This window comes from Neovison vison, chromosome 2 (genome assembly GCF_020171115.1).
Source record: "Neovison vison isolate M4711 chromosome 2, ASM_NN_V1, whole genome shotgun sequence".
Taxonomy (NCBI): domain Eukaryota; kingdom Metazoa; phylum Chordata; class Mammalia; order Carnivora; family Mustelidae; genus Neogale; species Neogale vison.
Genome location: NC_058092.1, coordinates 36,244,605 through 36,272,121, shown reverse-complemented (window position 1 = coordinate 36,272,121; position 27,517 = coordinate 36,244,605). Strand labels below are relative to the sequence as shown.

Here is a 27,517-nt window from a genome sequence, read left to right as displayed (position 1 = left end):
CGGGGCGCCTGGGTGGCTCAGTGAGTTAAAGCCTCTGCCTTTGGCTCGGGTCATGATCTCAGGGTCCTGGGATCAAGCCCCACATCAAGCTCTCTGCTGAGGAGGGAGCCTGCTTCCCCCACTCTCTCTGCCTGCCTCTCTGCCTACTTGTGATCTCTCTGTCAAATAAATAAATAAATAACCTTTAAAGAAAGGAAGGAAGGAATAGATAAATACCATTATGATCTCACCTATATGTGGAATCTAAAACAAACTTAGCCTATGGATCTAGAGAACAGACTGCAGTTGCCTGAGGTGAGGGATGGGGAAACAGCAAAATAGGTGGAGAGAGTAAAAAGATACAAATTTCCTGTTTTGTGATGTGAAAAAAAATAAAAAGATACAAATTTCCAGTTATAAAATGAATGTCATAGGAATTTAATGCACAGAATGGTGAATACAGTAATAATACTGTATTGCATATTTGAAAATGGCTAAAAGAGGGGATCTTGTAAGTTTGCAACACGGGGGGCCTGGATAGCTCAGTCAGTTGAGCATCCAACTCTTGATTTTGGCTCAGGTTGATTTCAGGTTGTGAGATAGAGCCCTGTGTTGGGCTACACACTCAGTGTAGAGTTTACTTGAGATTCTCTCTCTCCCTCTCCCTCTGCTCCTGCCCCTACTCCATCTCTCTCCCTTGCTCTATATTAATTCATTAATTAATTTTTTTTAAAAAGTTCTCATCACAAGGAAAAAAATTTGTAGCTGTGTTTGGTGATGGATGTTAACTGGACATAACTGTAGTAATCACTCACTATATATATAAATATCAAATCATTATGTTGTAAGAAACTAATATAATGTCAATTATACCTCAATTTTAAAAATTGTTAAAACTCAACAGATGAGGTAAACTCTGAGGTAAAATAATCAAAAAGAGAATTAGTGAAAGACGGTACTAAGGAACCTACTCAAAGACACACTGAATGAATGGTTATAGCAGTTATTTCCTGAATAAACTCCCTTATTTGGGACCATAATGCAGAGGCCCAAGGACAGAGTTACAGTTAGAGAAAAAAAAAATGCAGTATAATGAGTTTCTTTATGAACCACAGACACTTCCATATAGTATAGTTCACTGCCTTGATCCTTCCTCTACATGAACTTCTTACAAACATTTAGACTAGGAATAATCTACCTCTTTTAAAAATAATTAGTAATCCAAATAGGACAAGAACAAAATCCATGCAAAGATACTATAAAAAATTAATGTCCAGAAGATATAAAGAACTCCTATAACTCAACAACAACAAACACCAGATTTTAAAATGACCAAAGGACTTGAAAAGATATTTCTCCTAAGATATACGTATGTTCAACAACACATAAAAAGCTGCTCCACATCACCAATCATTAGGGAAACACAAATCAAAACCACAATAAGCTACCACTACACACCCACTAACTGGCTATAATCAATAAGGCAGAATACCTAATGTTGGAAAAGAGGTAGAAAAACAATCCATCAAATATTGCTGGTGGGAATATAAAATGATACACAACAGTTCGGAGGTTTTTAAACAGTATAAACTTACCATACAACATAATTTCATTCCCAGGATCTGCCCAAGAAAAATGGAAACATACGTCCACACAATGACATGTATGCAAACATTCACAGCAACATCTATGCCTAACAGTCCTAAACTGGAACCAGTCCAAATGTCCATCAACTGGTGAATGGATTAACAAAATATGGTTTATGCACACACAGTCAGCAATAAAAAGGAATAAACCTCAAAAACATTACACTAAAAGAAGCCAGAAACAACAACAAAAAACCCTACAAAATATATGATTCCATTTATATGAAATGTTCAGAAGCAGCACATTTATACAGTCAAAATCAGAGCAGTGGTTGCCTAAGACGTTGCCTGGGAGAAAATAGGGCAATGGTGTAATGGGCAAAAGGAAACTCTTTGGGTTATGAAAATATTTTAAATTTAGATAAAAACCACCAGATAACTTAGAATTGAATTTTATAGTATGTAAATGATATCTCAGTACACCTAATCTTAAAAAACTATACAGGCATCTAAGGCTGCATCTAATGTATGTAGTGGACTTAAAAATCCTCCCTCCTCCTCTTCCTTCCCAAATAATTCAGTCTAGAAGCCATTAGATGATGACGACGATGGCCAACTGGTTGCGGGGAGGCTCCCACACATGCCTGGTACGTGTATACATTCCTTGGAACAATGAACCCAAATATCAGCAACCGTGCCTATCATTCATAGTGTGGCTTTTAAATCCCATTCCCCACTAAAAGGAATCTGCATTCCTTGAAGAAATGGCTAATACAAGGGCCAGGGTACAGAGTACAAAATAAGCCAGACAGGAATGTCTTACAGGGCCTGAAAGAATGGTGGGGACGTGTCCCAAAAAAAAAAAAAAAAGCCAGCATGAAGAGACTCTCCTTGACCTTATATGGTACAATTTGAACATCAAAATATGTAATGTTATTAATAGATTATAACCCATTAAATAAGGGCACAAACTATGGCTCAGGTGATTAAGAATCTGACTCTTGGTTTCAGCTCAGGTCATGATCTTGCAGTCATGGGATTGAGCCCTCCATCCGTCTCTGCACTCAGTATGAAGTCTGCTTTAGATTCTTTCTTCCTCTCCCTCTGCCCTTCCCCACTTGTGGTCTCTCTCATAATAAATAAATATTTTTTAAAAATGGACTAAAACCCATTAAACAAAATAAGAGCCCCCTGAATCCATGCTGATACAAGAGAAAAAATGAACAGGGAGAAGAGAAACCATCCCATTAATAATGCAATGCCAACTGATGAATGCAGAAAGAATGATGGAATTTGAAAAATACCATTTGACAACCAGCAGAGTAACAATTCAGCCAAGAAACATCAATGGAAGCTAAAAATAGTGGGTTAGAATTTGATGAGAAATGGGGTTGTTCCATAATTTCATTAAAAGTCACATAAATTTTCCTCAAAATACTTACTAATTAGAGAGGCTAAAAAAAAAAAGTAACTTTACAGCAGACACATCTAGCACATCAGGTGATCAAGGTTAATACCAGGGTAATGAGATAAAATGAAAGCCTGTATCACTGATAGGATGCAACAAGAAGAACACACCACCCTTTTTCAGGAACAGCAGAAGGAACATCCTGCTAAACATGCTGAAGGGGACCAGAATTTGCCACCCCAAAATACGTTATTTTGGTAAAAGCATTATTTAAAGCCAAAGACAAATGAAAATCAACAGATCTGGAAAGAGTTCTCTGCCCTCTCATTATCTGCCTGAAACCAGGCAGATATCCCTTTGAGGAATGTGTCCCTCTGTACCTGGGAGAGAAGAGCTACAATGTGTCTGCATAAACAAACTTTACTTTCCATTAGTTCCTCCACATAGTTCCTGTATGCCCCACAAATTATCAACCCTTGAAGCCCAAAACCACTTTTCTTTGTAAAAAGGAATGTAAGCTTCTGAATCTAACCAGTTCTTTGAGCTACGTTTCCTTTTCTATGAACTCCTAAGCATGCAAATACTAATAAAAATTTATGTCTTTTCTCCTGCTAATCTTTCTTTTGTTAGTTTAATTCACAGGCCCCCAGGCACTGAACTAAAAGGGTAGAGGAAAAGTTTTTCCTCCCAAACAATGCATAACCTGAAACTAATCCTAAGGAAATATCAGACAAACCCAAACTGCAACACATTCTATCAAAGAACCAACCTGTAACATTCAGAAGTATCAAAGTCATAAAAGTTGCGAAAAGACTACAGAATTGCTCTGAGTTTTAGGAGACTAAAAGAAATAAAATTTTAACACATGATTCCTGGTTGGATCCCTTTGTTATAAAAGACATTCCTGGGATTTATGGAGTAATATGAATTAATCTGTAGATTAGGTGATGGTATTTATCGATGTTAATTTCCTGATTTTAAGGACTTATATCATAGCTACAAAAATGTCTCTATAAGGGGCGCCTGGGTGGCTCAGTGGGTTAAGCCGCTGCCTTCGGCTCAGGTCATGATCTCAGGGTCCTGGGCTCAGGTCATGATCTCAGGGTCCTGGGATCGAGTCCCGTATCGGGCTCTCTGCTCAGCGGGGAGCCTGCTTCCTCCTCTCTCTCTCTCTGCCTGCCTCTCTGCCTACTTGTGATCTCTCTCTCTGTCAAATATATAAATAAAATCTTTAAAAAAGAATGTCTCTGTAGGAAGTACATGCTGAAGGATTCTGGGGTGATGGGATATATGGGGAATAGATTCTCAAATGGACTAGGGAAGGGGTTGGCAAACTCTGTAAAGGGCCAGATAATAAATATTTTAGGCTTTGCAGGCCATATGTGATCTCTGTTGCACAGTCCTTAGGTTTTTTTGTTTTGTTTTGTTTTAAACATCCCTTCAAAAATGTAAGATCCATTCTTAGCACAAGGGCTGTATAAACACAGGCTGCAGCTTGCATTTGGCCCATAGGTTCTAGTTTGCTGACTACTGGTTTGGGGGTGGGGAACTCTTTGAACTATTCTTGCAATTTTGAATTTTTTTTTTTTAAGATTTTATTTGAAAGAGAGAGAGAAGGGGTAGAGAACAGAGAGAGAGAGAGAGAGAACACGGCTAGGGGTGAGTGGTAGAAGGAGAGGGAGAAGCAGGCTTCCTGCTGAACTGGGAGCCAGATGCAGGGCTTGATCCCAGGACTCTGGAATCATGACCTGAGCTGAAGGCAGATGATTAACTGACTGAGCTACTCAGGCGTCCCTAGCAGATATTTTTTTAAAAATAATTTCAGGGCACCTGGGTGGCTCAGTCTGTTGTCTGCTTTCGACTCAGGTCTTGATCTCAGGATCCTGGGATGGAGGCCCACATCGGAGTCCTTGCTTCTCCCTCTCCACCACTTGTTCTCTCTTGCTCTCTCACTCTCTCTCTCAAATAAATAAATAAAATCTTTTTAAAAAGTATTTGCTAGGGGCGCCTGGGTGGCTCAGCGGGTTAAGCCGATGCCTTCCGCTCAGGTCATGAGCTCGGAGTCCTGGTATGGAGCCCCGCATAAGGCTCTCTGCTCAGCAGGGAGCCTGCTTCCTCCTCTCTCTCTGCCTGCCTCTCTGCCTGCTTGTGATCTCTCTCAATAAATCTCTCAAATAAATAAATAAAATCTTTTAAATAAATAAATAAATAAATAAATAAAAAGTGTCTGCTAAACTCCAGAGCAATCTCAGAATGGCTGTAATAGAGGCGAATAAGGCTGAAAGCTGAAAGCTTACTGGATAAAAAGCATGATCTCTCACTCTGCCATTGCCAGGAATTTTCCTACTGCCAATTCAGGCCCATTCCTCTACTCACAGGATCTAGTACACTGTTGAATGAAATAATGGATGAATCCAACTCATTTCCTAGGACAGAAAAACTAATTCCCTCCACATAAGGTTGGAAAACACAGTCCTCATCCTTAAGGATCATTTTAATATGATTTTTTACTTTTTATTTATTTTACTTTCTTTTAAGTAGTCCCCATGAGCCCAACACAGGGCTTGAAGTCCCCACCCTGAGATCAAGACCTAAGCTGAGATCAAGAGTCAGATACTTAACCAACTGAGCCACCCAGTCGCCCCTTAATGTTTGTTTGTTTGTTTTTAAGTCAGCTATTCTGAGATATAATTTCTCACCCACCTGACTGGAAAAATTAAAAAGCTTGAATGGCAAGGCTGTGAGCAAATACAGTGGTTCCCCTGCTTTTTAATTTTTCAATTTCTTTTTATTTCCATAGTCAGGAAGACATACTGTCAGAAGGTCAGTAGTAACCTAATGCTACGTCACAGTGTCTGTATTATTCACCTCACTTCATCTCATCATGCGGGCATTTTGTTATCTTACAACATCACAATAAGGGTAAATATAGGACAGAAAGATATTTTCAGAGAAAGAAAGACCACATTCATGTAACTTTCATTACAGTATATTGTTATAATTGTTCTATTTTACAATTTTTTGTTGTTGTTCATTTCTTACTGTGCCTAATTTACAAATGAAACTTTATCATAGGTATGTACGTATAAGAAAAAACATAGTATATATAGGGCTTGGTACTATCCACAGTTTCAGGCAGCTACTGGGTCCCCCACAAATGAGGGGACTACTGTAGCCACTGTCTTATACCACTGGTGGAAATACAAAATGATATAACCACTATGTTGGAAAACTGAACAATAGCTTATAAAACCACATATGCATTTTTTCTTTGACTCAGCATCCCCAATTCTAGGAATTTATCCTGAAGGTACACCATGAAAATTAACTCTTCTATATTAGGTAACTGTTTCTCTCATCGAAAATTATTTGTATCTTTGACTCTTCCACTAGTGTGCTAGTTCCTCAAAAGGACTAACTCCAAACCTCCTATCTACCAAGACGGGGGAAGGGACTGACCCTCCAAGGCAATCAGGACTGGCACTGGTTCCTCCTTTGGTAGCATCTGGGGGCATGAGAGAGAAGCAGCTGCAAGAGCCCCTCCTTTAAAAAAAAAAAAAAAAAAAAAAAGCCATGGACAAATAACATGTATCTTTGCAGTGCCTGGGCTGCTGGGTTCTTGATATCTGGATCCCTTCTCACCTCTTGGAGCACTTGCATAACAAAAGTCTATATAAAAGCTACCCCAGAATGCCTACTAGGAGCCAAGAGAGGAAGCCAAGGTTTTCCTCAGTGCTGCAATCAGTTAGCAGCTACTTAAGGAACAAGCTCCCAAGACCTTCGCACACACAAAAAATCTGCTGCACTACTCTGAGTATACAATATTCACTACAAAACAGTAGTTACCAGGTTTGAAACAAGACCAGGAACTGGTGACATTTGAAGCATCACGTTGAAGAGCCAGGAAAGAGTCTAGCTAAACTCTCTCAAGAGTAAGGCTAACAAATAGATAATGAGGGGGAAATTCCTTTAGTGTAGGTATTGAAGCTAATACATGGAAAGGGAATGGGAATCACTTTTGCAAACTCCTAATAAAATAATGGCAACAATTATCTATGGTCAATACTGTCAAAACATGGGAGAAATCTAACATTATCTGCCTCCTGACAATTGTGCACTGCACCAACTAGTAAGCATTCCTCCCCAGTCCCCCAAATCAAATCAGAATCAGATCAAGCTACCAGTTTACAGGAAATACAGAGGTCATAAAAACATGTTAAATAATCTCTCAGGAATGCAAAGAGCAAAATCCAGAATGTAGGAAAAGTCTAGACGACAAACTTAGTTTCTTCAACAAGTGAAATGCCAAAAGAAAAAGAAAAACGGTAGAAAAACTTAAATTAAAAGAAACTTAGAAGCAGAGTGACCAGACATCCCAATTTGTCCATGACAGTCAGGTCTCTGCCTGTTGTCCCAGTGTAATTATTAACAGAATCTCCCAGTTAAGGTAATAAATTATAAGATCACACTACTTAAAACACATATAAATCAAATGAACTGTGTTTGGCATAGTTTGGATATTGATTTAAAAAAGAAGAAAAAGAAGAACAGAGGCACCTGGGTGGGTCAGTCGGTTAAGTATCTGCCCTTGGCTCAGTTAGGTCATGATCTCAGGGTCCTGGGATGGAGCCCTACGTCCAGCTCTCTGCTCAGAGGGGAGTCTGCTTCTCCTTGTCTCTCTCCCTCTGTGCTTTCTCTCTCTCTCAAATAAATGAAATCTTTAAAAAAAATTTTTTTTAAAGTTATAAATAAATAAACATGGGTATCTGGGTGGCACGGTTGGTTAAGCATCCGACTCTTGATTTCAGCTGGGGTCCTGATCTTGGTGCGGTAAGATCAACCCTGTAAGGGCTGTGCTCAGTGTGGTGTCTACTTGGAGTTTCTCTTTCCCTCACCTTCTGCCCCTCCCTCCTATTCTCTCCCTCTCTTTAAAATAAATAAGTAAATCTTAAAAAAAAAAAAAAAAGCAAAGAACACTGGAAATTTGATGATACTGGTAAATTCTTATTGTTTTAGGTGTTAAAATGGTAATATGCTTATATTTTTAAAGAGCCTTACCTTTAGAGATGCAAATGGAAATATTTGTAGGTAAAATGACACAGTCTGGGATCTGCTTTAAAATAAATGGGTTGCAGGGTCTAGGTAGAGATGCAGAGAAGATAATATACTGACCATGAGTTGATAAGTAGATACTCAAGACGTCAGACTACTCTATCTTGTAATGCTTTTGATATTTTCTACAATACAACATTTTAAAAAAAGAGATTTTTTCAGTAAACAAAATTCTCCTACTTCCAGAAATAGAAATATCCTAGAAACTTTCAGCTTTTTTACCTTAATCTAAGAGCAAGACTTTGGCATCTTGCCAAATAGGACTATATATTTATTCAGAGTTACCTGAAGCCAGGATCTATGAAAAATTTTCTGCCATACCAAGGATAATTCACAGCTAGTATTCTTCATTATTTTACCTTTCTACTTAAAAAAATAATAAAGTACTTTCCCTTTCCTATCTTCTGAAGGCACTTTCAAGTTGTTCTTTCCCTCACAAAGGAGGACAGGAAAAATGAAACACCTTAAACCTAGTTTGATGAACTTTTCTTACTGCCAAAAAACAGCCTCAAAAGAATTGTTCTCATTTTAGTCCACATCCTGCTACGCCCCAACAGGCCAGCTTTTGGCAGCAATTAGTGAAACTGTATGAGAGGGAAGAAGAGCACCCAGCTGCCACTGCCTTATTTTAGCCAGTAACAAAGCTTCCACAGGCAGGGCAGAATAATAAGTGATATCTAGAGTTACCCAAGGGAAAATAAGAATATGAGAAAACAAATGAAGAGTGAGGACCAGCAACATGTGAGTTTTCCAACAAAGACAGCAACACAGTAACCGTTCCAGCAGCCTGGGTGGAATTCTGAGCAATTTTACGTGTAATGACCCATCTAATCCTTACAGCAACCCCTGAAGAACCTATTATTATCCCCATTTTAATGATGTAGAAAACTGAGGCAGAGAGAAGTGAAGTAATTTGCCTTCAACAGGGCCAGGATAAGAACAAGTTCTGGAGACGTTCCTCTTTAGAGTAACTTTGAAAAGCAGTTGTTTTAAAAAAGACAGACAAGAAAAGCAGGTGTTGGTAAAATGAAAATAGTGCTTTCTCTCTGGCAGGAAACAATCTTGACACTACCAAAAAGGGGTTTCAAAGGCTGCCTCATTTGGGAGGAGGCCCAAAAGAACACCTGTCCTTTGCCATAAAAGTCTACAAAAAGCCTCTCACACATGTGACATGGGAGTGGCCAGAGGGCTGAATTAGTATCAGTTGCAAACTTCAGTAGTGAACTTCTTGTTTGCTAAAGATTTTAAGCCGAGGATGAATAGCTTTTTCCTAGACAATGTATAAAAAGAATTCCTACAGTACGGAGTGAGCTAGAGTTAGAACTCTTCCCATATAACTCTAGTAAGGATTTCTTGTTGTGAATCCTCCCAACTACAGGACTGACAAAGTCTATGACATTTAAAACCGAATCAAAATCTAAACTGTTCTATGTTCTAGGAAGTTGCCAACACCAAACTTTTATCCCCAGGAGGTCTAGCTGGACCCGTGAACAGCGAAAGACACAACTGCCTTTCTTCTCTGCAGGGACACCAGTTGCACCACAGACCTTATCTAGCACCCCTTCAAATCAGGCTATGTCAACAGTGCAATACCCATGTCTGAGTGCCAGTCAATAGGCTGGAATCATATTCTTGGAAGATGCATAAGTTGACTAAAGTTTAGAGGCTAATCAGTTCAACCCAAACCATTATATTTACCATGCCTCTTAAGGTTGATCAGATCCTACCAAGACACCTAAGAGCCACCATCAGGCTCATCTAAAACAGACCCATCTACCCTTTCTCATCAAGGAACAAAGAGAAATGCAGTGCAGATTGGGTGGGCATCATTTTAAAACTGTGCGTTGACTGTTCATCAAATTATTATGGGCAACAATTTGGTTCTAGCATATAACTAAGGTTCTAAGCACATGACGAAGATGTAGTCAATAAGGAAGGTTAAGATTCTGAGCAGGGAACCTTAAGGAAGGTTAGAAATCTGAGCAGGAAAAGATACTATTTTCTAGCCCTTTAAGGCAAAGCAGCCAAAAGCCTCAATAGCTCTATTAGTATGCTAGGGTTGCCAGAACTAATACCATAGGCTAGATGGCTTAAACAAAAGACATCTACCTCCTCACAGTTCTGGAGGCTAGAAGGTGTCGGTAGGGTTGCTTTCTTCTGAGACCTTACTAGCTTGTAAATGGCTGTTTTCTCTGCGTCTTTGTGGTAAATCCCCACTTTATAGGTCACCATTCATATCAGGGTCCACCTCAATGACTCCATTTAACCTGTAAAGACCTTACCTCCACATACAGTCACATTAAAAGTATGGGGGGGGCGTTATAACTTAAACATATGAACTTTAAGGAGGACACAATTCAGTCCATATCAATAGTTACACCTCACGGAATAAAAGACAATTCAATATGGCCACTGCAAGATGGCAGTGTACAAATTCTAGCTCCCTTTTTCATGTCATCTATATCTCTATCTCTATCTATCTATCTATATATTTGTTTATTTTAAAAAAATTTTAAGTAATCTCTACACCCAATGTGGGGCTCAAACCTACAACCCTGAGATCAAGAATCATATGCTCTACCAACTGAACCAGCTAGGTGTCCCTTGGGCATCTATTTTTAAATAGAGGTCAAATTCACTACCAGTAGCTCTTAATTTTTAGTCCTTCATATTGTTTACTAGAATCATTTTTCTCTTTTCTCAACTTGTATATGCTCAATTGCTTAACAGCAATGTTCAATACACACATTTACATGGTAAGGATTTTGTAGAATTTAAGTGCACCGTTGTACTCATTAGCCATTGATGCTCTTTTAGGCCCTGAATGTGAATAGAGAGAACAAAACTAAATTAGCGGATGAACTGCAATGAGTAGGGGTAAAAGATAAAATTGAATAAAATAAGCCTAAAAGAAGAAAAAAGATAATAAAAGCAGGGGCCTGGAAATGACAATAGACTATAAAATACTAACTCCTACCCCCAGTATTGGGAAATTTAGTAAAGAATGTCATGAACATGTCTTTTAGGAAGAGAAAATCTGGGGCTGCAAAATAATATAGATTCAGAATATACTATATTAGATTAATGAAGTATCTTAAATGGAGAAGCAGAACAATATAGTTGTTAAGAATATGGTCTTGGGGAACCCGGGTGGCTCAATGGGTTAAGGGTCTGTCTTTGGCTCAGGTCATGATCCTGGGGTCCTGGGATCGAGCCCCGCATCAAGCTCCCTGTTCAGTGGGGAGTCTGCTTCTCCCTCTCCCCTCCCTACCACTTGTGCTCTCTCTCTCTCTCAAATAAAGAAAATCTTTTCAAAGGTGGGAGGGGCACCTGGGTGGCTCAGTGGGTTAAGTCTCTGCCTTTGGCCCAGGTCATGATCTCAGGGTCCTGAGATCGAACCCCACATCGGGCTCTCTGCTCAGCTGGGAGACTGCTTCCCACTCTCTCTCTGCCTGCCTCTCTGACTACTTGTGATCTCTCTCTTTCTGTCAAATAAATAAATAAAAATCTTAAAAAATAATAATATTGTCTCTGAACCTGGACTGCCTAGGTTTTAATCCCAATTCTGCCACTTACCAACTGTTTTATCTTGAGCAATTTATTTAACCTCTCTGTGCCTTGGTCTTCTCATTTGCAAAATAAGCATAATAATAATCCCTGTCTCATAGAAATGATGGGAGGATTGAATGACCTCTAATTTTTAAATGCTTACAATGCTCCCTGGGACCGATTAAGTCCTCAGAGTTTGTAGGTTTATTAACTAAATACAAAATAGCACATGTTCCATCAGAAACATTAGACCAGAGGGTTTAGGACAACAGATATTAAAATGAGATTCTGTGGGGCTAAATGCCAGTTTCTATTACTTATTAATAATTTCCTTAACCTCTCTGTACCACAGTGCCCTCATCTATAAATAAATTTACTTGGATTATCTACTTCATCAATAAAATGGATTTATATTACCATTTCATCTGGGTATTCTGAGGATTAGAACAATGTTCAGCACACATTAAATGTCTGGCAAAGTTACTATTCTTTTTCTTTTTTTTTAAGTTACCTATTCTTATTCTTCTGCTGTTTTACTTCTCAACCTTTTTTTTTTAAATTTTTTTATTATTTATTTATTTTTTAAAAAAAGATTTTATTTATTTATTTGACAGACAGAGATCACAAGTAGGCAGAGAAGCAGGCAGAGAGATAGGAGGAAGCAGGCTCCCTGCTGAGCAGAGAGCCCGATGCGGGGCTTGATCCCAGGACCCTGGGATCACGACCTGAGCCGAAGGCAGAGGCTTTAACCCACTAAGCCACCCAGATGCCTTTTCTCAACCTTTCTTGACTAAGCATGGTAAAACAAAGAGTCTGTCCTGCTTCTACTAGGTTTGTCTAACATATGAATCAGTCTACCAATAATCTCATGAGGCAATCTTCACTTGTGATCATAGAAGCCTGAGTTCAAAATATTAAGAAAGATTGAATTTCGGCTTCCTGCCATTATGGGGAAACAAAGACCAGATTCACCCTTGTGCTTCATAAAGTAAAAACAAAACAAAAACGAAACAAAACTCTACATGTGAAACAATAGCTTTTAGATATTTTACAGAAGGGAAACATACAAAGTAAGCCCTAAAATTGCCCCAAAGTAAGTCCTAAGATTGCCCCAGCTTACTACCTTGAGAACATTTCTAGGAAGCAAACACAGAGAGTACCCAAAGAGCTGAGCTGTCTACCCAAGTCGAAGAGTCAGAACTGAGAAGCTGGGGAGGTTAAGGTGGCTAAAATTTGGAAGGCAGAGTACTAGAAAGGAGAGAGCTACACAGAGAGAGCTCAGCAAGGGGGTTCCTCTTGAATTTTCAGCCAAGTGATGCGGGTGAGAAAACTATCCAAGAAAATGAGTAGCCATTACACTCCCCAGAGATCACATAGGAATAGATCGTATTCCCACCAGCATGAGTGGGGGAAAAAAAAAAAACAACTCATAATGCACAGACACTGACTAGAGTACTCAGAAAGCACTGCCTTAGAATTAAGAAAAAAATAGCTCCCAAAGCTGCTCTAGGCCCACCCAACAAAGCCAAAAAGTAATCCTCAAAATGATCAAACTATATCTGAATAATATAACTGCATCGCAGAATAAAATTCAAGAATGTTTAAAGAAATACAAACATATGCAGCAAACAACAAGGTAAAATCACCTTGCTGTGTCACTAACTGGTACCTGGCATGGGACGGATACAAAAGAAGAATGGAATGAAACACTAACACAGACATGTGAATAAGTGTAGGAAAAAAATATTCAAAAATTTAAGATGTTTTCAAGCCCTAAGCTTCAAAACCACAGGTATGAAGAGATAAGACTTTGAGTCACGTGCCAAGAAGGGGGCACACGTTAGGCTGTGGGTGCTACCCAACTTACCATTTTACCCAGCATCATATACCAAGTCTAGTACCTCTGGAAAGGTGACTTCAGGAAAAGTCAGCCCCTAACATTGTCCTCTGTCAGTCTAACACTACTCTAGTTATGTCTGTGGAATTTGAACTCTTGTATCAAATAATGTCACTTAAGTTTATATAATAAGTGTTGTTTCTACTCAAATTCTAGTTTTCCTGGTTAGTTTTTTTTTTTCTAACATAAAGCTTAACAAATACCTATTGATCAAACATACTTTCTTTTGAAGAATTTTTTGATTGGTTTCCAAGTTACCTCTCTCTTGACTTTTCTCATTCCTAAAAAGCCCCACTCCTTTTCAGTCTCTCCTCTGCTAGTTCCTCATCTCCCCAATCTCTTGAAGTCAGATGGCTCCAGAGCTCAATCCTTTGACATTTCTTCCTTCTTTACCAACAGACTCATTGGATGATCTCATAAACCCAATCATTTGTTTCACTTAAACATTGACAATTCCTTATATACCCTCAGCCCAAATTTCACTTATCTTTAACCAAATGTCTAATCAGCGATCTCTTACAGTTTCCCAGTGTCAATTTCTGGATTTTACAGTTTTCTAGCTGTTTAACCCCCAATTTTTCTCAAACTCTGCCATCTAATCCATCAACAAATCCTATCAATTCTACCTCCAAAACACATAATCAAATCTGACCACTTTTTACCACCTGTACCACCAAGGGGTCAAACAATCATTTAGTCTTTCCTAGATTATACCAGTAACCTTCTAACTATAGCTAGAGGGATCCTTTTAGTCCGATCATAACATTCTTCTGCTTCAAACCCTCCAAGAGCTTCTCATGTCACTCAGCATAAAACAAAAATTTTTACGATGGATTTAAAGCTCTATTCCATTTGGCTTATCACTATGTCTCAGACCTCATTTCCCACTTCCTACCTCTTAACTCATTCCACATAGCTTCACTGGATTCTGCTGAACAAAGAACACATGAAGCAAACTCTTAGATCAGGTTTTTGGCATTTACTGTGGCCTCTGTCTGAAACACTCTTCTCCAGACACCTCTTTTCTGGCTCTGGGACTTTCCTTCAGGTCTTTGCTCATATGTCAACTTACTAGTGAGGAACCTCCCTGACCATTTTATATAAAATGTCAACCCCTGGGCCTCACATTCCGTACTCTCCTCAACCTACTTTATTTTCCCAATATCGCATATGTCCATCTGTTTTATATTTATTCATTTATATATTTACTCATATTTACTCCACTAGAATCTAAGCTCCTCTGAGGGCAGGGACTTTAGCTCTTTCTGGTCACTCTTCTGTTTTTCAGGCCTAAAACAGTGTCCAGTACATAGCATGTACTCAAATGGTATCTAGATAAAAAGTCAGAAAGAAATGAGGAGAAGAGGGTTATTTTCAGCAATCTGAACAAATCACTTAACCTATTTCAGAATCAAATTTTCCTGTTGTGCAAAATGTGGCATTTGGACTAGTTAACCTTTAGAGAGCTCTAGCATTCTGTCACACTATGCTTCTCCCATGGAATGGTCACAGGGCTGTCACAATGGGCACATAACTGTCTAACTACCGATATGTTTTCTTTCTCTTGAATTTTGAATATAGCAGAAATATCTGACTTTCCTCTTACTCTTCTCTGTGACTTTTATTCTGTTTCTCCCCATTATTAAGGAGAAAGTTTTGGGTTTTAGCTACTAGGCCAAAAGCAATCACCAAGGCCCACATTCACGTTGCAGCAGGTTTCCTTACCTCCACTGCAGCGGGTGGCTGCAACAGGGACTGCCAGGACTGCTATGAGCTTGTGGGTTCAGGAAAAAGGCAAGAGGAGAAGTAGTAGCCAGGGCACAATCAGCGCTAAATGGGATTTTAGTGAAGTACAGTGCTGGAGCTGATGTGGGTGAAAACATGTGCTGGTTTACTTCAGATCCTCGGCAAAGAGTAGAGATTCTGACAACATACCATGGTAGAAAAAATCAGGGTCAGGGATAATTTCTCAAGTAAAAAGAAACATATTCAAAGTGGGTTAGTTTAGGCAAGATGCTCAAAAAAAAAAAAAAAGTGGTCAAAAATCATTCTCAAATATCCTACCTCCGTGCAATGGCACACGAGGACAATCGAGACTAAAATTTAATCCATAGAATCAAAACCAAAAATTTAAGCTTTGGGTATTCAAAGTATTTAGAATTGGCTTCTGGAAATATATTGCAAATCTAAAACTCACCAATTAGCAAGCAGTAAGTAATATTTTGTGTGCAATGACTAAAACTTCCTATAGAAATGAATATATCCATAAAAGTAAAACACTAACAGATTATATCTAACATAACACCAACTTATTTAGCTAACTTTTGCCTAATGAAACTTTAAATAACATCACTTAATTCTGTATAATGAATTTTGCCTCTACTTAAATTTTGGTTTTTAGATTACTTTTTCCCCCTAAAAACAACCTAATCATCTCGATACGTGTTAAGTCGTACTGAAGATTATTAAGTAAATAACATCATTAGACTGAAGATAGACGGTAAATATGGGTTTCTACTTCTTTGATCATTGATTGATATGTCACAGATGATGAAAAATAATTGACAGATGCACAGCATTTAATTTACTATAGTAGGAACATGGCTTTCTATATAAATACCATATTTAGCCACAATAATTCATTTTAAAGATTTTGAAAAACTTAAGTATCACATAAGCACCTGTTTAAAAATATTAGTTTCTGTACTGTTATTACTGTTTATATATGGTTATATTCTACTTGTGTTTAATTACATATAGTCAAAGGAAATCTTTACCTTCCTACTAATTATCCCTTTAGTTGGCTTCAGGATATTTCCCAGATGAGTACACAATATGAGGATATAAAAGGATAGAAAAATAGAGGGCAGAAAACTATTTTAAATTACAGGTGTGCTCAAATTTCCATAAATTCAACATATTAATAAAAATTACAAGAACTGAAAATATTAATTTTGGATTAATTTCTCATTTTCAAAAAGAATTTTCACTTTTCTAAAGAACTATTTCAAAAAATCAGCTCCCTAGTATATGTAAGCTAGAGCTAAATAGAATATACCATAAGACAGTTCTTATTAACCTAAATAATACTGCTTATACAAAATTTTGGAGTCTCAAATCCTAACACTTAAAATGAGTCTTAGCCATTTTGATGCATATATAATTAAGATTATAAATCTATAAGAATATATCTCATTCTCTATTTGCTAGTAATTGCCACTCTGCAAACTGGTTATACAATGAGGCTAGAGTTTAAAAAGGAATGTTTGAAAAAGCAAAGGTGATTTATAAACTACTTACTAGTTCCGCAGGGGGAATTTTCCTAAGCTAAATTCAACGTCACTAAATCACACAATGATTACCAACCATAGTGCACCAACATTTGGAGAGAATGATTTTGACCACTTACGTTCTCTTACACTAAAGCTTAATTTTAAAAATTTACAATTTCGCTAACAAATCCTCTTCACTTTAAATGACACTTGGCTTCTTTTTTTAGTCTTTAACTTTTAGTCTTAGTAGGAGAATAAACACTTTTTTAACATACGCCAGTATTTCCAATTATATGCTTCAAACAACTACAGTCTTCCAAGGTCTGGTATAACCATTAATTTAATCAATGAGCATCCACTAACACAGAAGAGCAGTGACCCAAGGGAAACCCACTGAAGACGTACGTGTGTCTAGTCAAGCATACCATGCTATCTCCAGGTAAGCTCGAACATTCACGGGAATAAAGTCTGAAGGGCATGCCCTCCACTCTGTGAGTCATGCAAAGACAGTTCAAGACAGATTACTGAAGTGGAATGGATTCTAGGACACTTCTTTCCCTGGTTCCCTACTTTGCTGATCAATGCGCCCTTCCTCATTAAATAAGCCTGAGAAGCTGTTGGAAAAGCTAACCTGACATGGAAGCCTTCTTCCATTCCCCAGCTATGAAATCCTTATCTAAGTATTTTTCTATTTTTTTCTATTTTACTTCTCTATTGGCCAACACAGAAATAAAATTCAGGTCACACCCTAAAGGACTCAGGTTTGGATCTGCAAGGGCAGATCTGAGGTCCTGAGCTGACAGGCCTGGGGAAGAAATACAACACCCTCTCTAGTCCAAGGAGAAGATACTTTCATTTCCATTTGTTTCTCACATTCTTGGGGCTTGTATATGCAGCTTCGACACTAAGTTTAAATACACAACTGCTTTCACGACAGGAAAAAAAGATCTTCATTGTTAACCCAGTTCCCCAGGTACCTAAGCACCGCTAAAATGGCATCTAACTCAATTTTCATAAATAGAAGGCCCATAGGCCCCTGCCGGGGACCAGTGTTTTGACCTTGAATTTGTGACGCCAGCTAAGCCCTCTTTCTGACAGGCATCTCCAAAGCAGAGTCTTTATTCAAGCAAATTAAAGTGTGTTAGTTGGCATTAGTTCTTTTCCTGACATCTGCCATTTTCCACTCAGAGACCCCAGCCTCCTTACTGAATCCGCAGACATGGTGCTCCCAGTCTCTCTCTCCTCCGTTTCATCATTTTCCTGGCTACTCAAAGCTTTTGCCCTCTCACACTCGGGAGTCTTGGCAGGAAGTTCTCTCACACAAGGGGTATGCGGTCTATAAGCCAAAGACAACTTACAAAGGCTCCCCGAACTTAAGAGAAAAATTAAAGCACTGTTCTTCAAAAACATAATATTCAGAATTCCCTCCCACCCCCTCTGCGAAAGACCTAAGAGACCAGGAGGCAGCAGTGAGCCACAGTGAGGAGTCCCAGATCCCAAATGAATCAGCTGTCCTCTGATCTGCCTGACATCATTCACACTCAGCCTGTAACAAATCAGAGCGTCAGAGAGCACCTTGTTCCTCCTCAGTGACAAGCACCAAACTCCCTCCCCCACAAGTCAGTTGCAACCTCCAACCCTGAGGCCTGGTAGCAGTGAAGACTCTGGCAAAAATTGTACATACCAACTTGAAAACTCACACTGTGACAGAAATACCATTTACTCTGGAGGCGTGGGCCAGTATAGAACAGCTGTTGCAGTGGGCATGGGACTGGAAGAAAGCACACTAAGATCCCAAATCGGTAAATTAAGGAGCTAAGAATAGGTGGGCATTTCTGTAACATTATTCATTCTCAAACCCATGTCAGGTGGAGGATGACAGTCTTAATGTTAGGGCTCAAAGCAGAGCCATTATTCAAATTCTGAATTTGACCAATTTAAATAAACTCTGAATTCCTTCCTTTGACAAAGTTCAGCATCATTTTTAATTCAATTTCTACTACTCTCTAATCACTTGAATAACCTTGTGGTGAGAAAAGCCAAAAGAAAGCTAAGAAAATAAAACCAGAAACTATTTGGTTTAACTTGTCAGTAACTATTAATGAAATCATCTGTATGGCAGATGTTACACAAGACATTATGGTAAGCTACAGAAGAACTCTAATGAAGGGTAAGCTACCTAACTTCTGCATGCTTTGTTTTCCCCATCTGTAGAATGAAAATAACTTCAGGTGCCTAATGAATAGGTTGTGGTGAAGATTAATATATGAAAAGCAGAAAAGTGCCTAGCAAAGAGGAAGTGCTATAGAAGTGTTAGCTTTTTTTTTTCCCCCAAAAAGATTTCATTTACTTATTTGACAGACAGAGCTAGTGAGAGAGCGGCAGGCAGAGGGAGAAGCAGGCTCCCCACTGAGCAAGGAGCCCAATACCACACGGGGCTCAATCCCAAAACCCTGGAATTATATAACCTGAGCCAAAGGCAGATGCTTAACCGATTGAGCCACCCAGACACCCCAAAAGTGTTAGCAATTATTATAGTTCTTGCCCTCCAGGAGCTGGTTCCCAATGTAGAGGAGGACATAAGCCCCAGCATACAAGAAACCATCTGACAAAAACAGCCTGGCCTGAAGAAAGCCAAGTGATCCGGTGGAGCTAAGCAAACCAGAGTGTAGAAGTCTTGGTCCCCTGCTTAAAAGCCCCTGCCAACTCTGAAGGGCTCCTCTAATTTATTGACATGACAAAGTACGTCAAACTGTTTTTCTAGGGTAACAATTAATTCCTATCCCAGCCAATATTTTTTCAACTGCAGGTCACAACTCTTTAGTAACTCATAAATCAATTTAGAAGTCAGGACAAACACTTTCTTAAAAGGGAAAGAGAATGAAATAGAACAGAAAATATCAGAGTACTTCACACAGTAAGAATTGTTTTATGAAACAGGTATGTCTATGACATCTATTACTGACAATACATATAAATACAAAGGCAAACAGGTGTGATGGGCTGCAATGTAAAATTTATTTTTCATTAAGAGTGAGAGTTTAAAAGATGAGAAAGCCACTGTACTTATTACCCAAGCAAACTCACTCTGACCTAGTAGCTACACTCACTTTTCCTCCCATTACCAGTCTAATCACTTGGCTCTCACAGCTCCTATTTCAGAATCCCCTGCTCTAAGTCCTAATGAAAATGGAAACACTCTCAGAAATCTACAATGTCTCAATAAGTCCGGAGTCCCACTTTGGGAAAGTTTTGTGGTATTATCAGGGTCAGTCACAAAAGCCCACACTCTCTCAACTAAGAAACCAGCCATGGTCTATTCCCATCCTAAGCTGAGGCCAAGCTGAAGCCATGCAGTTAATTAAGGCCAGGCCCTAAGTTTCTACTCAATACAATCCATTCTCTAAAACTCAAGCTCATTTTCCTTATGATGACATAACAGCGACCAATGTTTATAAGGTACTTATTATTATAAGTATTTACAAGTACTTATTATGTACTGGATTTTATTCTAAGCACTCTACACATAATACCGAGGTAGTCCTCATCATCACAGTCCTATGATACGTGTGCTATTATTATTCCCATTGTTAAAACACACACACAAACACAAAGAGGTTAAAATCTTTAAAGGGGTGTGAAAGGGGAATATACCTTTCCTCGATATATCTGCACCTAGTTATCCTATAGATGAATTATGCTAGCCAGAAGTATTCCTGTGCTCAGCCAAGTTGGTGAACTGAAGTAATCTCTAGAATCAATGTTATAAACCTCTGTGCTATAAATACCTTTCAGCAGAAGATTCTGACAATAGCAAATACATTTCTCTCTAGCCTGCTGTGCAATAATAAATTGGGAGAGGTGAGAGAGCATGGAGCTCTTTAAATAATGCTAAAGGTTAGAAAATATTTGAATTTTAGAGAATGGAATTGTATATTATGTTCTTCATCTGACCCAACGAAGGTATCACCCTTACTCATAGAGTTTAACGTATCTCCACACAGAGCACTTTCTTTAAACTTACTTGCATTCGTGCCAATATCCCTGTAGCTTTGTCAGCACTACAAAAGCTTAACATTTCCCCAGGATTGGAGAGCACCCAACAACTTGAGGTATGGAAAATCAAACAGCAACCTCTTCTTGTTTGTTCACACAACAACTATTTATTGACTGTGTTACCATCCTTACAGCCAGACAAGAAAGGTCCCTGCCATGGGCTACTCACTTTAGTAGTTCTGCAAAACCACAAACGCAAAATATAAATTCCCTAAAGAAATGGGTTGCCTCTGTCCCACCTGTGATCTGGAATACTGCACTGACAAAGTGGAACCCTAAAAATTCATTCTTACTATTTACACTGTTCAAACCCCAGGAAAACACTTGCCCACATCTTTCTTCCTATGTATTTTTTTTCTTCCTATGTATATTTTAAGAAGACAGCCATGTCAGATTGCTATTATAGACTGTGAAGCAACAAGCTTCTTAAAGAACTCTGTTGACGGAGTGCCTGGATGGCTCAGTGGGTTAAGGCCTCGGCCTTCAGCTTGGGTCATGATCCCAGGGCCCTGGGATCAAGCCCCACATCGGGCTCTCTGCTCGGCAGGGGGCCTGCTTCCTCCTCTCTTTCTGCCTGCCTCTCTGCCTACTTGTGATCTCTCTCTGTCAAATAAATAAATAAAATCTTAAAAAAAAAAAAAAAGAACTCTGTTGAGATTATAAAATATTTTAACAGCAAAGGGCCTTAAAAGGAAAAAGACAAATTAATTAACCTGTCAAATCCTTCCTCCTCTCAGGTAACATGAATATAACAGATTTCTTGTCTAATACAAATGCTGGTTCCTAATACAGCCAAATTAACTATTTACTTGATTTCTTTCTGTTCTAATCCATGGTTTGAAAGATATCTGTCATTTAGCCAGTATCCACCATTTGGCTCAGTACTCAGTAACAGAGCACATGGCAGCTGAGGAACATTTTGCCGAATTAATTCATAGTACTAGTAAATTTATTTTTGTGCAGGTCTACACATAACATATGTAAAGCCATAGACTAATTTTTTATATGACAATTGTACAGTTAATGCTAAGACTGAAAAGTTTTTTCTAAAAATACATACGTAGATTTATCTAAAAATGACAAAATTTTTAATTTAGCTTAAAATTTTTTTAAAGATTTACTTATTTATTTGACAGAGATCACAAGCAAGCAGAGAGGCAAGCAGAGAGAGAGGGGGAAGTAGGCTCCCCACTGAGTAGAGAACCTGATGCAGGCCTTGATCCCAAAACCTTGGAATCACAACCTGAGCCAAAGGCAGAGGCCTAACCCACTGCGCCACCCAGATGCCCATTAATTTAGCTTAATTTTTTTAAGCTTTTTTTTTTTTAAAGATTTTTATTTGTTTATTTGACAGAGAGAGATCACAAGTAGGCAGAGAGACAGGCAGAGAGGTGGGGGCAGGGGGAAGCAGGCCTCCCGCTGAGCAGAGAGCCTGATGTGGGGCTCGATCCCAGGACCCCAGGATCATGACCCAGTTTTAACCCACTGAGCTACCCAGGCACCCCAAGATTTTTTTATTTTAGAGAGAGAGTACATGAGCAGGGGGCAGGTCAGAGAGAGAGAGAGAGAACCCTAAGCAGACTCCCAACTGACTGCAGAGCCCTGAGGCTCAATCCCACGACCCTGAGACCAACCCAGCCAAAACCAAGAGTCTGACACTCAACTGACTAAGCCACCCAGATACCTCAATAATTTCAAATATTTAAAAATAAAAATAGGGGCACCTGGGTGACTCAGTTGGCTTAGTGTCCAACTCTTGATTTTGACCTTGAGTCATAAAATTGAGCCCCACATGGGGCTCCTCTCAGAAGGATATCTGCTTAAGATTCTCTCTCTCCCTCTCCCCTGCTTGTGCTCTCATGCTCTCTCTCTAAAATAAATAAACAAATCTTATAAAAATAAAAACAAATATAACTTTGGAAGCATGAAAATTTTCCATTTTTAACACTTGATTTTTTTTATAAAAATATATTCAAACTTGTGCTCACTTGGGCAGCACATATACTAAAATTGTAATAATACAAGATTAACATGGCCCCTGAACAAGGATGGCACACAAATTCATGAAGTGTTCTGTATTTTTATATTTTGTAATATATTTTTGGAAACTGAAAAAAACACATATTCAAAGTTGGTACTCTCTGAACACAATTACATTTTATTTTTAAATCCTAAAGATCATTATAATAATGAGTACAAGCTATGATCATGACAGAGATAGAAAAGCAGGAAAGTGGAGCTTAAGAAAAAGAAATTGGGATGCCTGGGTAGCTCAATTGGTTAAGCATCTGACTCTTGGTTTTTGCTCAGATTTTGCTCAGAGTCGTGAGATTAAGCCCTGTTTTGGGGTCCATGATCAGCACGGGGTCTGCTTGAGATTCTCTCTCCCTCTGCCTCTATCCCTCTCACTTGTGCACTCTTCCTTTCTCTATCTCTCAAATAAATAAATATTTTTTAAATAAAAATAAAAAATAAATTTAAAAAAAAAGAAAAAGAAAATCTATAAATAAGTTGCTTAAATTAAAAAACAAAACTAATGGGGCACCTGGGTGGCTCAGTGGGTTAAGCTTCTGCCTTTAGCTCAAGTCAAGATCCCAGGGTCCTGGAATCAAGCCCCATGCCGGGCTCCCTGCTCAGCAGGAGCCTGCTTCTCCCTCTCCTCCCCACCCACATGTGCTCTCTCTTGCTATGTCTGTCACTATCTATCTATCTCTTTCTCTCAAATAAATGAATAAATAAATAAAATCTTAAAAAGAAAAACAAAAAATAATGAAATGAACAGGACTTCACCACATCCAGAAAGCACACCTAAAATTATCAGCAGTAAAGATAAGTCAATAAACAGGAAATTAGCCATTATATTCAAAGAAAGGAAGCAAATGTCAGTATAGAAAGCAGGTATAATTGTTCTTAAAATAATATTATCTATCCAATATTTAGCCAAATGAAAAGGTGTTTTTTTTTTTCTCTTGTGGCTTAACAGTGAAGTAATCACAGAAGACAAAGAAATATTTATAGGTTTAATGTAAATTATACGGAAATTTGTCACTAAAATGGCTAAACATTTAAGCTGGATAAAAAATGATGAATTGAGTGGTCATTGACAAGAATAAAGACTTAAATGAAATTATTAATTTTACTGATGATAAAGCGAGGGAAAAAAATCACACCTAACTTTTTAAAAATATAAATATGACTAAGTTCTATACATCATAACAGAAACAAAAGTCATGTTAAACAACTTCATTATATATATTACTGAGTTACTTGAAGAGGAAAATGAGGAAGAAGAAATGAGAACATCATTAACTTGAAACGAAATACAGGTTCTGACTTACGAGAAAATGAAGAAAAAACTCTCAATTTTAGGCATTAAAATTGTCAAATTTTCACCTGCAACTATGACACAGTTATGGAAACAAAACTAACCATTCTACTACAAACCCCCATAAAACCAGACAAAATATTTGAGGCAGTAGTTTTCAGGCACTGGGAAAAGGTGATACAAAAATGCAAACCCAGAAAAAAGGGAAACTCAAATGCAGAGGCATCCCAGTTGTCCCTACCCTCTGCTTGGGAACAATTTTCTTACAGTGGCACAGAGAGCTATAGTGCAAGCAAAAGACAGTAGTTCCACTAAACTGAGAAGGCACAGGTAAGAGCTCAGGGCAGCTAATCAAACACACATTGAACGTTCATCAAGAAAGACCACAAACTAGGACACAAAAGAAGTCTCAAGAAATTTCAAAAGACTGAAATCTTATAAAGTAATGTTAACTGAACACGACAGAACTCAAAATCAATTGCAATTTTTTAAAAAAGCCTACACGATTCCTCAACACTTGAAAATTAAGTCACACTTCTAAATAATCTATAGGTGAAAGACGAAATGACACAGGAAATTAGAAAATAATTTAGATTCAATTAAATTAATATACAACATAACAAACATTAGAGTATGCAGCTAAAGGAGTGCTTAAATGGAAATTTATAACTTTAAATGCTTACGTTAAAAAAGGAAGATCTGGGGGCCCCTGGGTGGCTCAGTGGGTTAAGCCGCTGCCTTCGGCTCAGGTCATGATCTCAGAGTCCTGGGATCGAGTCCCTCATCGGGCTCTCTGCTCAGCAGGGAGCCTGCTTCCCTCTCTCTCTCTCTGCCTGCCTCTCTGCCTACTTGTGATTTCTCTCTGTCAAATAAATAAATAAAATCTTTAAAAAAAAAAAAAGGAAGATCTGGGGTGCCTGGGTGGCTCAGTGGGTTAAAGCCTCTGCCTTCGCCTCCGGTCATGATCCCAGGGTCCTGGAATCGAGCCCCGCATCGGGCTCTCTTCTCAGCAGGTAGCCTGCTTCCTCCTCCTCTCTCTCTCTCTCTCTCTCTCTACCTGTCTCTCTGCCTACTTGTGATCTCTGTCTGTCAAATAAATTTAAAAAATAAAATAAAATAAAAAGATCTAAAAATCACTAACTTATGCCTCTACATTAAAAACTGAAAAAAGCAAATTCAAAATACAAGAATACATAAAGCAAAAACAGAAATCAATGACTGAAACACTGTCAACTATACTTCAATTAAAAAAAGGGAAGGAGGATAGAAGAGCATAGTCACAAACTCTAGAAGCTGCCTTGATGGTTTAAGCACATGTTTTTAAAAAGAAGAAGAAATCAATGACAGAAAATAGGAAAAAATGAACAAAACCAAAAGTGGGTTCCTTGAAACTATTAATAAAATTAATAAAAATCTTTGTAAGACAGGGACATTTGGCTGGCTCAATTGGCACAGCATTCAACTCTTAATATCAGGGTCATGAGTTCAAGCCCCATGTTGGGTGTACAGTTTACTTAAAAGAAAAAAAAAATCCTAGTAAGACGAATCAAAAAGCAAAGGAGAGAAAACACAAATTACGTTCTTAGGAATAAAAGATGGGTTATTGCAATACTTCAACAGGCAATAAAAGAATGAGAATGCCATGAACAACCTATGCCAGTAATATATAAGATGGATAACTTACAAAAAAAAATTCAGTGGTGCCTGGGTGGCTTAGGTGGTTAAGCATCCTACTCTTGGTTTTGGCTCAGGTCATGATCTCAGGGTCCTTAAGATTGAGCCCCAAGATGGGCTCTGTGCTCAATGTGGCGTGTGCTTGGGATTCTCTCCCTTGCCCCCCCACCCCTCTCCCAACTCATTCTATTTCTCTCTCTCAAATAAATAAAACTGGGGTGCCTGGGTAGCTCAGTCAGTTAATCATCTGTCTTTGGTTCAGGTCATGATCCCAGGTCCTGGGATGAAGCCCTATGTCGGGCTCCCTGCTCAGCGGCGAGTCTGCTTCTCCCTCTCCCTCTGCTGCTCCCTCTGCTTGTGCGCTCTCTCTGTCAAATGAATAAATAAAATCTTTTTTTAAAAATAAAATAAAATCTTTTTTAAAAGTTCATAAAATATCTTATCAAAACTTAAGATACAGACAAAATGAAATATACTAAGTGACAGAAGCCAGACAAAAAGGCAAATATAGTGTGGCTCTACTCACATTAAATACCTATAATAGGCAAATACATCAGACAGAAAGTAGAATAGAGATACCAGAGGCTAGGAAAAGGAGACAATGCGGAATTACTGCTTAAAGGTTAAAAAGTTTCTACTTAGGATGATAAAAAAGTTTAGAAATACAGTGGTAATGGTTGCACAACATTGTGAATGAACTTAATGCCATTAAATTGTATACCTGAGAATGTATACAATTCAGTGGCAAATTTTTATGTTATATGTATCTTATCACAATTTTTAAAACTTAAAAAAATTAATTCAAAAAGGATTAAGACCCAAACATAAAAGCTAAAATTACAAAAACTTCTAGAACAAAACACTGGAGAAAATCTGCATAATCTCAGGATAGGCAAGAATTTCTTGGACAGAGGATAAATACTCACAAATCGAACTCACAGTAAAAAATAAAAACTTGGGACACCTGCCTTCAGCTCAGGTCATGATCTCAGGGTCCTCGGATGGAGCCCCACATCAGGCTCTCTGCTCAGCTGGGAGCCTGCTTCCTCCTCTCTCTCTGCCTGCCTCTCTGCCTACTTGTGATCTCTCTGTCAAATAAATAAATAAAATCTTTAAAAAATAAAAAAATAAAAAACACTGGAGAAAATCTGCATAATCTCAGGATAGGCAAGAATTTCTTGGACAGAGGATAAATACTCACAAATCGAACTCACAGTAAAAAATAAAAACTTGGGACACCTGCCTTCAGCTCAGGTCATGATCTCAGGGTCCTCGGATGGAGCCCCACATCAGGCTCTCTGCTCAGCTGGGAGCCTGCTCTCCCCTCTCTCTCTGCCTACTTGTGTTCTCTCTCTGTGTCAAATAAATAAATAAAAATCTTTTTAAAATATATAATTAATAGGGCGCCTGGGTGGCTCAGTGGGTTAAGCCACTGCCTTTGGCTCAGGTCATGATCTCAGCGTCTTGAGATCGAGTCCCGCATCGGGCTCTCTGCTCAGCAGGGAGCCTGCTTCCCTCTCTTTCTCTCTGCCTGCCTCTCCATCTACTTGTGATCTCTCTCTGTCAAATAAATAAATAAAATCTTTAAAATATATATATATAATTAATAAATAATAAAAAAATAACTCACAACTGAACATCAAAACTAAAACCTTATGC

At 38.5% G+C, this 27,517-nt stretch overlaps 1 protein-coding gene and 1 non-coding gene across 8 annotated transcripts in view; one reads left to right on the top strand and one right to left on the bottom strand.

Annotated features, from left to right (window-relative positions):
- The window catches only part of MAST2 (microtubule associated serine/threonine kinase 2), a 199,311-nt gene that overhangs the window by 74,268 nt on the left and 97,526 nt on the right, over positions 1-27,517 (bottom strand). The window contains exons 1-2 of one of the 7 annotated variants that reach the window (XM_044238131.1): positions 18,010-18,142; positions 15,257-15,454 (exon numbers count right to left, since the gene is read on the bottom strand). The exons of 5 other annotated variants lie outside the window; for them this stretch is intronic. In XM_044238131.1, the coding sequence (XP_044094066.1) occupies positions 15,257-15,454; positions 18,010-18,059 (248 nt within the window). In that variant the 5' untranslated portion in view covers positions 18,060-18,142. Of the gene's footprint in view, positions 1-15,256; positions 15,455-18,009; positions 18,143-27,517 lie in introns of those variants that run through there. One more of the 7 variants, XM_044238133.1, reaches the window with a different exon arrangement.
- LOC122901526 lies at positions 22,840-22,942 on the top strand. Its single transcript, XR_006383539.1, has one exon. It is a non-coding gene; the product is annotated as a U6 spliceosomal RNA (small nuclear RNA).